Source organism: Echinops telfairi, unplaced genomic scaffold, assembly GCF_000313985.2.
Source record: "Echinops telfairi isolate 266 unplaced genomic scaffold, ASM31398v2 ScPeMD7_5868;HRSCAF=6743_0, whole genome shotgun sequence".
In the NCBI taxonomy this organism is placed as follows: domain Eukaryota; kingdom Metazoa; phylum Chordata; class Mammalia; order Afrosoricida; family Tenrecidae; genus Echinops; species Echinops telfairi.
In genome coordinates this window covers 3,285,144-3,299,517 of record NW_022109767.1, presented here as the reverse complement: position 1 = coordinate 3,299,517, position 14,374 = coordinate 3,285,144, and the positions used below count along the sequence as shown (strand labels likewise).

Sequence of the window (14,374 nt, the reverse complement as noted above, 5' to 3'; positions counted from 1 at the left end):
CAAAGTACCCAGACTAATACATGTACCAAACACCCTTACACAATAAAATAGATTTTGTGCTTTACACAAATGTTGTGAAAAAAATCATTATATGAAGGAACGATTCAGGGGAGACAGAGTAGGCTTACGAAGTTTGATTTTAGAGCAAAGTAGAAGAGGGCTTTAGTTTGAAGGATTCAAAAACGGCTTGTGGGATCATGATAACGTCAGAAGCAACTGAAATAACCAACGACACATAACTAAATTAAATGACTTATTATGTGGTACTTTACCAACTCACACGTCAGTCTTTTTAGCAAGACTACAAATTCCTTGTCAGCAAAAAGAACGAAAACCTCAATGAAATGAATTAGCACAATAACAATAATCATAAAGCTCAAACATACCAACAATCATGAAGATGGGGCAGGACGGGTCAACGTTGAGTTTTGTTATAAATGAGATCATCACAAAGCAGTCAACTGACTCCACTGAAACTAACAACAGCACAAATTGCTCGGGGGTGGGGGGGGATGTCTCTTTTTTGCTCCCAAGCAATCTTGGTAACGTACCACACAGTACAGGTATTCAGTCTTGTGGAAGCAAAACAGATAGGAAGCAAAGCAAGAAGAGGCAGAAACCCCATCTACTCTAAACAGAAGAGTCTGAGCATGGAGTGGGCTGGGAAGGGAGCGGAAGGCTTCAGAACTTCAGATTCCGAAGACAGAGGACTCCCTTGACTGCTTACATTAAGGAATAGAGAACCAGATAAGTCAACCTGGAACATGGGGTCATGGCATGAGATCTGAAACTGGGCTTCAAAGTGGGAGGAGAGGAGTCAACGAGAGGCTATTGTATTAAAGTGGAGTCTAGTTCGTTCTGACTCACAGAGACGCTCCAACACAGAGTAGAACTGCCCCATAGAGGTTCCAAGACGGTGCTCTTTACAGGGACAGCCTTCTCCTGAGCAGCTACTGGGGAATTCAACGTGGCGATTGTTCAGTTAGCAGGTGAGCACATAACTATTGTACCACCTGGGCTGCAAAAGAGAACCTGGGCAAAAACCATGCAGTTCCAAATTTTAGAAACCATCTTAATTCAAATGACCACTTAAGTAGGGAATATGAGAAGAAAGATACGACTGTAACTATACCAAGTAACTGAAGAAGAATCAATGTATTTGAATCCCAGTGTTGGTGAAGGTTGAAAGTACCATGGACTGCCAAGAGAACCGACCAGTCTTTCTGGGAAGTGAAGATGGGAAGACTTCAGCTCGTGCACTTTGGACATTGTGATGCTTAGCGTTGAGGTCAGCTGGACAGTCCTGGGTGAGAGTGGGGGGGGAGCCCAACTCATCCATTAGGCCTCAGCTTGATGACATCTCCTTGAGGAGTAGCCTTTGGCACGAGAGAGTGATCCTGAGCAGAACACAGCTCTCTTTCGCCCCCTCGCCTTCTGCTAGATCTAGATCCTACTTCTGGTTCGTGAGCTCCTGCTTTGGTGCCTGCCCATCCCAGAAGCTGTCCGTTGACTGCCAGCCTTGGATTTATTTGGTCCTCTTGCTTTGTCATCCTGCTTTTTGTTCATCTGCTTCTGCAGCTACATGAGTCAGAGAACCTTTCAGCGTCCATCTGACCTATGGGCTGTATTTACCTACTTCTACAATTGTGGAAGCCATTGCTTAATACAACACACACAAAACACACACACACCTGTCACTGGCTTTATCTACAGAGCCCAACCTAACATAGTGATCAATCCTGGAAAAGGATAACAACATACAGATGAGTGGGTACCACCAAAAAACGTGAATTTTTTCCCAAAGCTATGTATTTAAATTTTTTTACAAAACAATCTTATCACCTTCAAAGTACTCTCCATTACACTTAATACATTTGTCGATTCTGTGATTCCACCCTTGGAAACACTTTTCAAACTCATGTTTGATGGCTGAAAGCACCTCCCTCATTTTTTCTTTTCCTTCACCTCTTCTGTGTCGTCAAATCACTGTCCTTTCATGTCCCTCTTCATTCTCAGAGACAAAAAGAAGTCTCATGGAGCAAGGTCAGGTGAGTAAAGTGTGTGGGGCCAGAGAGGCATGCTGTTTGTTGCCCCAAACTGGTGCACCGAGACGGCTGCGTGAGCAGGTACATTGTCATGGTGGCAAAACCCCGCCTTGCACAAATCAGGCCTTTTCTGCCACATGCACACTGTTATGCAATCTTCAGAACCTCTTAATAGAAAGTTTGGTTAACAGCCTGACGTAATGGAATGAACTTCAAATGCACTATCCCCCTCATATCAAAATAACAAATAAGCACCCTTATTCTTTGATTTTACTTGATGAGCTTTACGGGGGCGAGGTGATGATGGCATCTTCCACTGGCTTGACTGATGCTTACTTTCGAGGTCATGAGAAGAGCACCATGTCTCATCACCTTGGGGAAAAAGTCTGGGTCGCTTCAGAGCCGTTCTGTCAAAGCACAGCATGTGTCCACTGGACGCTCTTTCTCCTGCTCAGTCAGAACCCGAGGCACACATTTTGCTGCGATGCTTCTCGGTCCCAAATCTTCCGTTAAAGTTGGCTGAATCCAGCTCCAAGATAGTCCAGATAACTTCCCCATCTCTTCAATGGTCTGGCATCGGTCTTCTAGCACAAGTGCACGAATTTTGTTGACATGTTCATCTGTTCAGAAAGTTGATGGACGTCCAAAATGAGGTTTGTCATCGGTCAACATTTCACCTCTTTGGAAACAATAAAACCACTCGTGCACTTGGGTTTTCCCCATAGTGCTGTCCTTGTAAGCTGTGTTCAACATCGCAACATCACAGCATTGTCTACAACATTTTTCCCAAGCAGGAAACAAAATTCCACAGCCACACGCTGTTCTCTTAAGTCGGCCAACACACACACACACACACACACACAAATAAGGTTCAAGGGAAACTGCTTTTATGAAAAAATTCACTGTGACCAGAGAGAACCTTCCCAGGCAATGCCACAGAGTGCACTAACTCAGAGCAAGTTGCTGGATGTTCACCTAGTGGGAATAATGTATCCTACAAAGCACCACAGAGCTTTTTTCAGGTTAATTTGTGGAGGAAGTGCCCCATCATACATACAAAGTGACTAGAGAACAGAGGCAAGAGTATGAGGGAAACCAAGAAGCTGTCTATACTGTCTTTTTTTATTGTTGTTACTGCTGTAACCTCACTGCCAGAGAGTCAAATCAGACTCACAGGATGAAGTAGAATAGCCCTGTGGTTTCCCGAGACTATAACTGTGTATGGGAATAGAAAGAAAGCCTCATTTTTTTCCCCCAAAGAGGGTGAGATAGTTAAGGTGTATTGTGCCAACCTGATAAACAATGTGTGATTAACTGAAGGGCAGAGAGATAAATGGCTCGGTGAGCCTCACCTTTCTAGTTCTCAGATCTCTTGCTTTTTGATGGTCAGACGTGAGTGCAGCTGCCTTAGCCACTTCCTGCTTCTGCTTGCAAAGCTCACTTCCTGTGAGACATCCCTGAGGAGAAGCCACATGGACCTACCCCGATGCAGCCATGGGTGCTGGAGCACCTGCGTGGAGAACCCTGTCAGCACCGAGATGCTTACACGCTCACTGATTCAGCTTTCTTTCTGCAGTCGGCATCATTGCATGTGTTTTGTGAGAGGACTTTGTAGATGGAGGAGGACTTCATAGATTGGTGTCAGACTATGGGCTAATGCTAGACTTATGGACTTGGACAGCACTGGGTTGAGATGCTTTCTTACTGTACACTTACTCTTTATATAAAACTCTCTCTTATACATATGAGTTTCTGTGGATTTGTTTCCCTAGTTTACCCAGACTGACACAGAGGGACTGGTGGCAAACGGCAGACCTTGCATTTAGCAGTACAAAATGTAACCCAGTACACCACCAGGCTGGCTCTGACTCATAGGGACCCCACGTATAATGGAAGGAAAAACTGTCTGGCCATGTGCCATGTTCACAATCATGTCCGAGTGCCTGAGTGCAACCATTGTGTCAGTCCACCACGTAAACAGTCTTACTCTTTTTCACCGGCCGCCTACTTTACCAAGCAAAATGACCTTTACGGGGAGCTTGGCATACGTCCAAAGTAAGGAGACAAAATCTCACCCTCCTTGCTTCTAAGGAGCATTCTAGCTATCCTTCTTCCAAGACAGATTAGCATTTTCTTCCAGAAGTTCATGGTACTTACAGTATTAGTTGCCCTCAAAGCAGTCCCCAATCCATGGTGACCCCCCCATGCACAAGGACACAAAATACTACCCAATCCTATGCCTGCCATTCCCATAGTCACCATCTTCAGAAGGACTTCTGTGAGCCTAAAGGTTTCCCTGGCTGATTCTGGGAAGTACCTCCATAACAAAGTCTGTCTTCCTTGAGCATCTTCATCTGAACGTCCTGCTGAACCCAGTTCAGCATCATAGCAACAAAAACCCTCCATTGGCAGCTGGGTGCTGGGCTTCCCATGAAGTTCATTGACCAGGAATCAAAGCTGGTTCTCCTGCATGGAAGACAGGAATCCTACCACTGAGTCACCCCACCCTATCTCTATCTCTCTGTCTGTCTGTCTGTCTGTCTGTCTGTCTATCTTTCTGCCCCACCTATCTATCTATCTATCTATCTATCTATCTATCTATCTATCTATCTATCCATCTATCTATCTTTCCCACAAGGTGATAATCAAATATGACCACAAACTTCGTGTTGGTGGGAGAGACCCATGAAAGCACAGCCTTTCTCAGGCCTGCTCACAGGGAAGGAAATGAGAAAAGGGAACAAGGGAAGACGGTCTCTTCAAAGAGGGGCCTCGTGAGAATTAAAGCAGTAGCATGAACCACAAGAGAACTTCAAATGTCAAGGTGACACGCACGTTTCGGTTGCTGTGACCTGTGGTCAGAAATCTGGATGCCCTCCAGTCTGAATTATTGACTCTCTAAAGAGCACCTGTCAGGGATGATGTGCAGGTTGCTAAGATGATGGGAGCTATGCTACCAGCATTTCAAGTAACAGCAGCGTCACTGTTGGTGGGCAGATTTCCACAGAACTTCCAAACTAAGAACAGACAAGGAATAGGGACAAGGGAGTCCATGTCTGAAAACCCAGCCACTGAAAAGCGCTTGAATGGCAGCAGAACACTGCCTGAGACAGGGGAACTTTTAAAGTAAGGCAGACTAGGAAGAAAGGCCTGGTGATTTCCAAAAATTATTTCCAAAAGTTCAACAGTGAAAACTGTATGGATCACAATAGAAAAGTGTCTAGTGTGGTGCTGAAGGCTGACCCCCTAGATTGGAAGGAACTGAAAATACACAGTGGCCGCAACAGTAACTGGAGCCTGTCAATGACCCTTAAATGGCACATGACTGGCCAACATTTTAATGTCTTCTTTTTTTATTATTATTAAAAGATCAGTTTGTTGGGGGATCTTACAGCTCTTATAACAATCCATACATCAATTCTATCAAGCACATTTGTACATATGTTGCCATCATTATTTTCTAGACATTTACTTTCTATTAAGCCCTGGGTATCAGCTCCTCTTTTTTCCCTCCCCACCCACCCCACCCCCGTCTGGCCAGCATTTTACTCTTCTGTGCATAGAGTCGCCATGGGTTAGCCCCAACCCTACAGCAACTAACAACACAGGAGCAACTGGATGGTGCCACGGTTGAGGGGAGGCTGCCCTGGGAGAAGGGAAGGAATGTCATAGGAGAACCGAGCCACGGTGGTTAGGACCAGCTCCTACACACTGCAAAGCCCTGTCGGCCCATAAAGATCTTTCTAGAGTAAAATATACTGGGCATGGCTAAGCTTAATAGGTTTTGAGCACTTAGTAAAATAAACCATGCAGACTGGTGTTGTGGCTCTTTTCATATAATGCCATCAAAGAATATTATTATATTATCATACAGTTCCATCAATGAAATTACCTCACATTTAAGAGGTAGCTCCCCGGTTTAGGCAAATAAGTCATCTTACTCAAGCTTTATATTGACACATCTGTGAATAAATGTTTTAAGGGCTCTGAAATATGACTGCTCTGAAATGTCTCACTTGAGAACGCTAAAGCTTCCACTTCTATGTGTTTATGTTCTAAACCCACTTTACAATGAATTCCGTGATGGCCTCCCCTCCCGTGTTAGCATGGTCTCCAAAGGCATGCCAAACATTGTACTTGCAACACCAAAACATTGCAGCAATAGTGCAAGCTTCTCTCAGCAGAAACCAATGCTGAAAAGAAATCACCACCTTAGCAAGAAAATAGAGTGTGTGTGTGTGTGTGTGTGTGTGTGAGAGAGAGAGAGTCAGCATCTACCAAATCTGTCCTCCAACTTAAGTATAGAAAGCCCTCAAACGTCAACGTTGTTAAATACAAAAAGTTCTTTATGTATCAATTATATTTTTAAGGGCCATTTCCCCTTGGTAACAATTATACACACAGTAGTTAGGATCTCAGGCATCCCACAAACACCTTTTTAACTACTAGTCTACCTAAAACAGAGCAGCGCTAATACTAAAGAATCAATATTTAAGTGAAAGTTCTAAGGGGGAAAATACATTCAGAGTTCCCTAAAGCTCCCTTTCTGGGAAAAGTAGGGACTCTCCTTGTTAAAAGCAGGTCTTCCAGGAATGGAGGCCATAGTATGAATTTTGGGGAGCAAGGTCTCTGTGTTAAAGCTCAAGGCTGTGATTCCTAACAAAGGGATATAACGACCCTCCTTGGCTAGACTGCAAGTAAAAGCAGGGAAGGGGAAAAAAAAAAAAAAAACAGAGAAAGAGCCCCAGGATTAAGAGGGAAAGTAGAGGTTGGGGGAGAAGAGAAAAGACAGTTTCCCACCACCTCCCCTCATCTCCTTTCTCAGCATCCTCTGCTTCTTTCTTCTCATCCCTTTTGGAAGGTTAGGTGGGGAAGGATTGAGGTAAGACATACTGAAGGATCTGGACAATACAAGGGAAAGAAAAGAAGGAATGATCAGTAATAACCGATGGAACAGAAGCCATCTTCTAGTTGGAGATTAACAACAAAAATGCAGCTAGTTGCTGTTGAATTGACTCCAATTCATGGGGACCTCCTCTGTTTCAGAGCAGACCTGTGCTCATGGCTTTTTCAATGGTTGTGAACTTTTGAAAGTAGATCACTTGTCCTTGTTCTCAAAATGCCTCTGGGTAGATTTGAGGCACCAACTCTTGGGGGAATTGGCCAGCCAACAAGGGAATCTTATTTAAAGATTAGGGGTAAGTGGCTCACATGCCATGTGTGTGCTCATAAATAAGAGTCTTATCTGTGTGATTTGTGTATAGGTCCCGAATAAAGAAAAACTAAGGCAACGATTCCCAAAGTGGAAATACAATTAGTAAATTCAATTCATGAACATCCTTTATTGTGCTCCCATCTTTTAGCAGCATGTTAGCTCCCATTTCAAATTCCATTGCAAACATCCAGATCCACAACTATGCTCTATCCCCACCCAGATGAAAGAAGAAAATCAGAGACTGGTGGAAACTGTCGATCCAGTGGGCTGACAGACCATGTGATAATGGACCCCTCCTTTATCCTGAGACCAAAAGAACTATATGGTGCCCAGCTACCTCTAGCAACTGCAATGAAAGGGATCACATGAGACAGTCCTGGATAGAGTGGGAGAACATGTGGAACAGAACTCAAAATCACAAAGAAGACCAGGCTCACTGCTCAGCTAGAGCACAGTGGATCCCTGAGACTCTGGCCTATAGTGATCCTTCACATCTGAAAATGAACACACCCCCGTGGCTCAGTTTTGGGGCAAACCATTTAGACAGGTCTATAAAGGGAATGATAATACTAGGGAAATATGCCCATCTTAGAATAAGCAACCATTTGAGATCAAAAGGGCAGCATTTATTTAAGGAGGAAGGTCAGAAGGGTTAGGGAAAGAGAAAGAAAATAAACAGGGCACACAGGGAGGAAGAGGAATCCGTGAAGTTATACTGTGAGGATTGCAGTCAATGGCATGATACAAAATTAGTGGGAATCACTTCATGTAAAACTGACTTGCTCTATAAACTTCACCCAAATCACAATAAAAAGTTTCTGCTTTGTTTTGCTTAAATCCGGTTTCAATTGCCAGTTTCATGCAAGGCAGTCTACATCAACAACAAATTTTCTTCAAACAGAACAAATTTACTAATTAGTCCTTTGTTACAAATTCAGTAATCTGCCTTTTGTATCACGTAAGCTAAAATCTACATGACCTAAAAGACTTATGCCTTTTTCCAGTGTTAAGTTATTAAGGCCGTTGCTTTTGCAAACAATCAATTTGACACACATTGGAATTCAAAAAATGCAAACAAGAATATTAATTAAACAATGTCTGGGATAGCACCCGTTCACACAGTTAATGGGATTTAACCTCACATTCTTTAGCTACTACATAATTATAAACTTTTCGCATGTGGCTATTTTGTAGAGGGACATAGCTGGTCCTGGAGGGACGTGAGAGAAAGGAGTGAGCGGTGAGGAGCGCATCTCCGAGACGTGGACGCAAATGCTGGTTGCACCCTAACCGACAGAACACACTCGTTCAGAACACCAGTTGATGACAAACCCCACTGGGAAGGGTGGCAATGTGGGGCGGTAAACTCTGTCCTAGTCTGAGTCTAACTACATTTTTCCCTCCATCTCATTGGGACATTTAACTTTGTTTTTAATCTGCTTCATTATTCACAAAAGAAAGAAACTGTCCTACTGAAAAGCCCACTCACATTTCAGAAGCGATGGGACCATGATGTCTTTAGTATCTATCTGTTTCTCTTCACTGTGCAAGCTTGTGCAACTTGCACCCCAGGGAACCTCAATGCAAGCTGGAATGGAGGGGGTGTCCTACAGGTCACGTATCAAGTCCAACAGGTCACGTATCAAGTCCAACTCCTTTGCAAGGCTCTGAGACAGACTATTTCCAACACTGGTCTCTCAAGAGCAAGCTAGGCTACAAGGGTAAAGGTTTTGTAAAGATAGGGATAATAGTACTCAGAATCTTCTTCCTCCTTGGCAGGGAAAAGTTCTAGAGACCACAACCAGAGACCACATGGCTAGAAAAAAGGACAGTAAGAACGTGTTGAGTAAGAACGTGATCCGATATGTCTTAAGACACCTTCTTAGTCTCTCCACCTATGGTACTGATCCAAGTAAAGGGACCTCACTGCTTTACACTGGATAACGTCTCCTTTACATAAACCAGGAGCCCTTTTGCAATCGATTTTTAGGATCCTACATTCCATATAGCTTCTGAAAGCCTGGGAGCGTTTTCAGGGACTGGTGACCATATTCCTTACTTTGTATAAATTTATATCTATTTTCCATTTATATAAATTAGGAGTCCCTAGCTGGTATAATGGGTTACAAGTTGGGCTGCTAACTGCAAGGCCAGCAGTTTGAAACCACCAGCCACTCCTTGGGAGAAAGATGAGGCTTTCTACTCCGACGAAGAGTTACAGTCTCAGAAATAAATCCAGAGAGGCCGTTTTACCCTGTCCTATAGGATTTCGAGGAGTGAGAATCGATTTGATGGTAGTGAGTATGAGTACGAGGCGGTGATAACATTTGATTGCTAAACAAAACGTCGAGGGTTTGAATCTACCCAGTGGCACATTAGAAGAAAGGTCTGCTGATCCCACTTTGGAAAATCAGTGATTGAAAATTCTGTAGAACACAATTCTACTCTGGCACACAGAGGTGTCCCTGAGTGACAGGAATAATAGTTAAGCCCTTTGTCACTAACCAAAAGGTTGGCATTTCAAATCTACCCAGAGACGCTGCAGAAAAGCAAGCAATCCATTTAGTAACCAAAATTCAACCAAACAGTTTCTTACATAAATTAGAAAGTTCATCTCTGAATATTAGAATGTGTCCAAAACTAAAAGACACGCCCTAAGAAACACAAAACCGGCTCTGTCATTGATGAGTCTTCAAAATATTGTTTACATTACCTCTGTATTAGCGACTTCCATTGGTCTTTTCTTGCTTTCGCCTATGTCCAAGTAACTGCAGGGAGGGGAAACAACAAGGGTTGTTGGTATAGCTTTTTTTGTTGGCTATAGAAATATCTTTTCTGAAATTAGTAAAATACCAAATAATTAAAAAAAATTATGCACAGCATAGAAAATATTTTAGTCTAGAGCAAAAATCTGTGGCTACTAATTAAAAGCAAGTATAGCAGTGAGAATGGCTTTCACTATCCGAGTCCAGAGCTGACACACGTCTATCCTAAATGACAAGGACATTTGTCTTAGAAATACTTCTGTGGGAGGAACATTCTCCCCACCCCCAACCCCCATAGTAGTTGGCTATGCCTGATAAGTACTAGTTTTCTGATTTTTATCCAAAGTTGACATAAAGAGGGGCCTGCACGTCGAACTGCTTAGCAGCCCCATAAAGCACAGATTATGAGTCAAATAAAATGACGAATGTGTATCCAAATAATAACTGGAAAGGCTGGGAAATCTTTTACTCCTATGAGGTCGCTTTAGCGATGCAGAAAAATCTTCGGTCGTGGGGGTAGTTTAGGCATTGGTTCGGATAAGAAACAGATGGGTAGACTAGTTAACCTCTGGAGATGCCTTAGTATTCTCTTAGTGTTTGTCACAGATATTAACGAGTGATCATTCTTTAGCTGTGACAGAAACGCAACCTGAGAACGTCATGTCCTGCCTTTGTCAGCGTTAAACTGGAAGTTTACCATCTGCTCCCTCCCACCGCGCTTCATATCCGGAAGGTGTGATACATTCCACTTAATATAAGGAATTTAAATCTAGAAATGAATTTTAACGTAATTTTAGCATATAGATCGTGTATGTATAATCCTTTGCCTTGACTACTGCACTGCTGAGTTTACTTTTTGAAGTTTAGTTTATAATTAATTTTTGCTTTTGGCAGTGAAACATGGATTTGTTGTTATCTACATTTTGTCTGTGTGTGATAGAATGTTCAACTGATACCTTGGCCAATGATTGATCTCTCCCACACAAACAGTATGTACAGGAGGCAGGGCAATCGTCCCCTGATTAGCCACAAAATGGCTTTTTTGAGAATCTGCAGGGTCTGATGGCTTACCTAACAACAAAACATCCTAATCGCCGTGTGAAGGACGGTGACCTCAGACCCACTAGCTTAATGGAGTCAAGTCAACTTCCAAACAACCACTGGGGAAGTTTGTGGGTAAATAACAACCTCTAAAATTCTGTGCTATCAAATAAAGTTTCCCAGAGTTCACTGGTAGCTTTAAACATATTAGTAAAATCTGGGTCAAAAGAATTCAAGAAGGAGGTTGCTTGTTTTCACTTGAAAAATATTTTCCCACTTCTGTTATCTTCCCCCACCATCACTCAGGGTCTAAATAAAAAGCACACCAATAGCCCTCAATACCATGTGACCATCTGTTGTTCCCCCAGTTACTTCATTATATAAACTTACCAAGTGCTAAGCTTCAAGTATCAGTCAGCCTTTAAATCCCCTTGGCTTCTATCTTTATAACCATAGTTACTACGAGTTTAACACAAATAGAATAAACTATTCATCTGTCAGCATAGAAAGCTAACAACCATGGACAATGTTAATAACAAACCCGGTTTTGTTGTGAATCAGAAGCAAAAATAACAGCGCAAATCTCTTAGACATATAAAGAGTGTGTTTCCATGTGCACTTGAAAGCTAACTTTGAAATGCATTTTCTATTTGGTTTGGAACTTTATCTGTCTTTATCGTTTGAGATGGCAATGCCAAATAAACAGAGGAGAATGCAAATTACTCTACTAATGTGCTTTTACAATGTCCAGTTGTCAATGGATTCTGAACCCGATTCCCATTGCCATGAAAATGGTTTTATATGGAAACCAGTCAATAAAAAAAAAGCATAGTGTGTGGTGGAGGGGGCTGGCCATAAAGATGACTTACATATAGGTAACTCTCTGGGGTTTACTAAACACACCCACATCCATAGCACTGACTTCACACAACAAGCTTGTGAGACAGGAACACCTGCTTCTTTTATGTTTTAGGAAACGGATCAGCTGAGTCACGTGACTTGCCGAACGACACAGAACCCGTCAACAGCTCAGTCTCCAGGCTTCAGACTTACAGTTGTAAGTTTCTGTAAAGCATACGTGTTTGAGTCCGTCCTTTCTAAGTTAGACAGGGTACACTTATGAAAGGTGGGAGGGGGGTCTTCAAGGAATGGGGGAAACAAGCAAATATATTCCCTTGCCTACCATAAAAAACGCCTGGTATAAGAAAAGGCAGGGTGTCTAGAACTCAACTTTTAAAAATGTGAAAAAGGAAGGATGATTTTGCACAACTTTAGTGATTGTTTAAAAATGATTTTATAATGTTAAAAATAAAAGTTATAAGCACACGGTTTATGGTAAGGTTATACTTGGAGCTCCATGCTAAATAGAACTAAATCTTATATTTTAAAAAACGATGGGATGCAGAGTTAACCTAAGTCCCAAGAGAAATGACACATGCCCCCCCACAAAAACGTGCACACGAATGGTATTCATTACTCACTCAAAATTCACTAACTGGCTGCCATCAGTCAATGCTGACTCATAGCGACCCCCTGTGGGTTTCCAAGACTGAAACTGTCTGTTTACAGAAGTAGAGTCAAGGCCTCCCCAGAGCTGCTGGTGGTTTCAAACGGCCGACCATGAGGATCACAGCCCACATAACCACTACACCACCAGGGCTCCTCATGACTCACAGTACCCAAAAAGTGAAACAACACATGTATCTACCAAGAGATGAATGCATTTTTTAAAATTGACATATCCAACCATGGAACTTTATTTGACAATAAAAAGGAGGACTAATACATACTTCCATGTGGATGAACCTTGAAAACATTGAGCCAAGTGAAGGCAGTAAAAACACGCACATATATTGTATGATTCCATTTATGTGAAATGCCCAAAACAGGCAAGTGTAGAGAGATAAAAATAGATCAGTGGTTGCATAGAACTGAGGGTGAAAGAAAATAGAACTATAACTGGAGATGGGTATAGAATTCTTCTGGGGGTGCTGGAAAAGTTCAAACATTAGATTGGGGTGACAGTTGTACAGTTCTGTGAATATATTAAAATAGGTGGATCTTATGGGGTGTGAGATAGATCTTAATCAAATTATTTAAAAGCATAGAATATAAAGGTCCACCTGTCTTTTAATGCCCACCGCCATCAGAAATGATCTCTCTCAACTCCCAACTCTCAAATAACTATTTTTCTAATTGCATTGATCTCTAATGTGCCTTGAGGGTCCAACAGGTACTTGGAGAAAGGCATGTACAGAAATACAGTAAGCACAATCAATTTCCCAAGCGCTATACTAAGTGCATAAACACTCAGGCCAGAAAGAACGCTCAGAAAAGTGGGGGCGTGGTCAGTGCCACTTGGAATTAAAGGTGAAAGTATTTAAACCGCGGAGAAAGAAAAAAAACGTTGAGAAATTCTGTCCTCTCGCGATAAGATATTATCCAGTACTCTGCGTTAAAGGGTGACTTTTAATGGAGCTAAAACTTTTTTCTTCTGTCCTAATAACCCAATTCTCCCAGGAAGAGTGATTTTAAAAGAAATCTGTGCTTAAAGTAAAATAATTAGTATCGAAGTAAAGGGGAAAGTGGAAAAATCAATACAAGACAAAGCACAAAATTCTGAAGTATCAGATCTTACTTTTTTTTAAGAATGTCAGTTGTTTGCACATATTTTAACGTCTGTCCCTACTACTAAGCAGGTGAAATTATTTTCCAATCACCTTTTAGCCTTTACCCCCAACTGGAGCTTTGAGAGGCATCAAAAAAGCACCTCACACACACGCCACCCCCGGGCTTCCAGGGAGAGGGGACAGAGGTGGACGTCATTCATTTCTTCACCTCATCAAGCACCTGCACGCACCCCGACAGGTGGGCGGCGGGGGCAGAGAGACTCACTTGAGTTTCTTGAAGGCTTCCTGGCCCCCGGCCACGTAGTTGCCCCCACTCTGAATCTGGTCAAGCTTCCGGATGCGGTGGCCGGACCGCGGGGTGTAGATGTTCCTGACGGCCCCGAAGGGCGCCTGGACGCCTCCCGTCACCTCCTTCAGGAAGATGTCGAAGCTGGCCACCTTCTTCTCGTGGATGACCACGCGGCGCCCCGCGAAGTAGGGGTCCCCGTTGCGGTACACCAGCACGCTCTTCACCACCGGCTGAGACAGGTGCGCCGACCTGGCGCCCGGGCCGCTCATGGTCCCGCTCGCTCGGGGCGCAGGCGCCGCGGCTGTCCCCCAGCCTCGCGCACGGGCCTCCCGGGTACCGACTGCGGGCGAGAGACGAGTCCGCGTGAGAGCCAGGCGGCCGCCGCGCCC

General features: G+C 43.2%; 1 protein-coding gene across 1 annotated transcript in view; it reads right to left on the bottom strand.

The window, feature by feature from the left end:
* Positions 1-14,254, bottom strand: part of DCDC2 (doublecortin domain containing 2) — a 240,623-nt gene extending 226,369 nt beyond the window's left edge. The window contains exons 1-2 of the mRNA XM_004712474.2: positions 13,962-14,254; positions 9,974-10,028 (exon numbers count right to left, since the gene is read on the bottom strand). Coding sequence (XP_004712531.1) covers positions 9,974-10,028; positions 13,962-14,254 — 348 coding nt within the window. The remainder of the gene's footprint in view (positions 1-9,973; positions 10,029-13,961) is intronic.
* Positions 14,255-14,374: the final 120 nt, after the last annotated feature.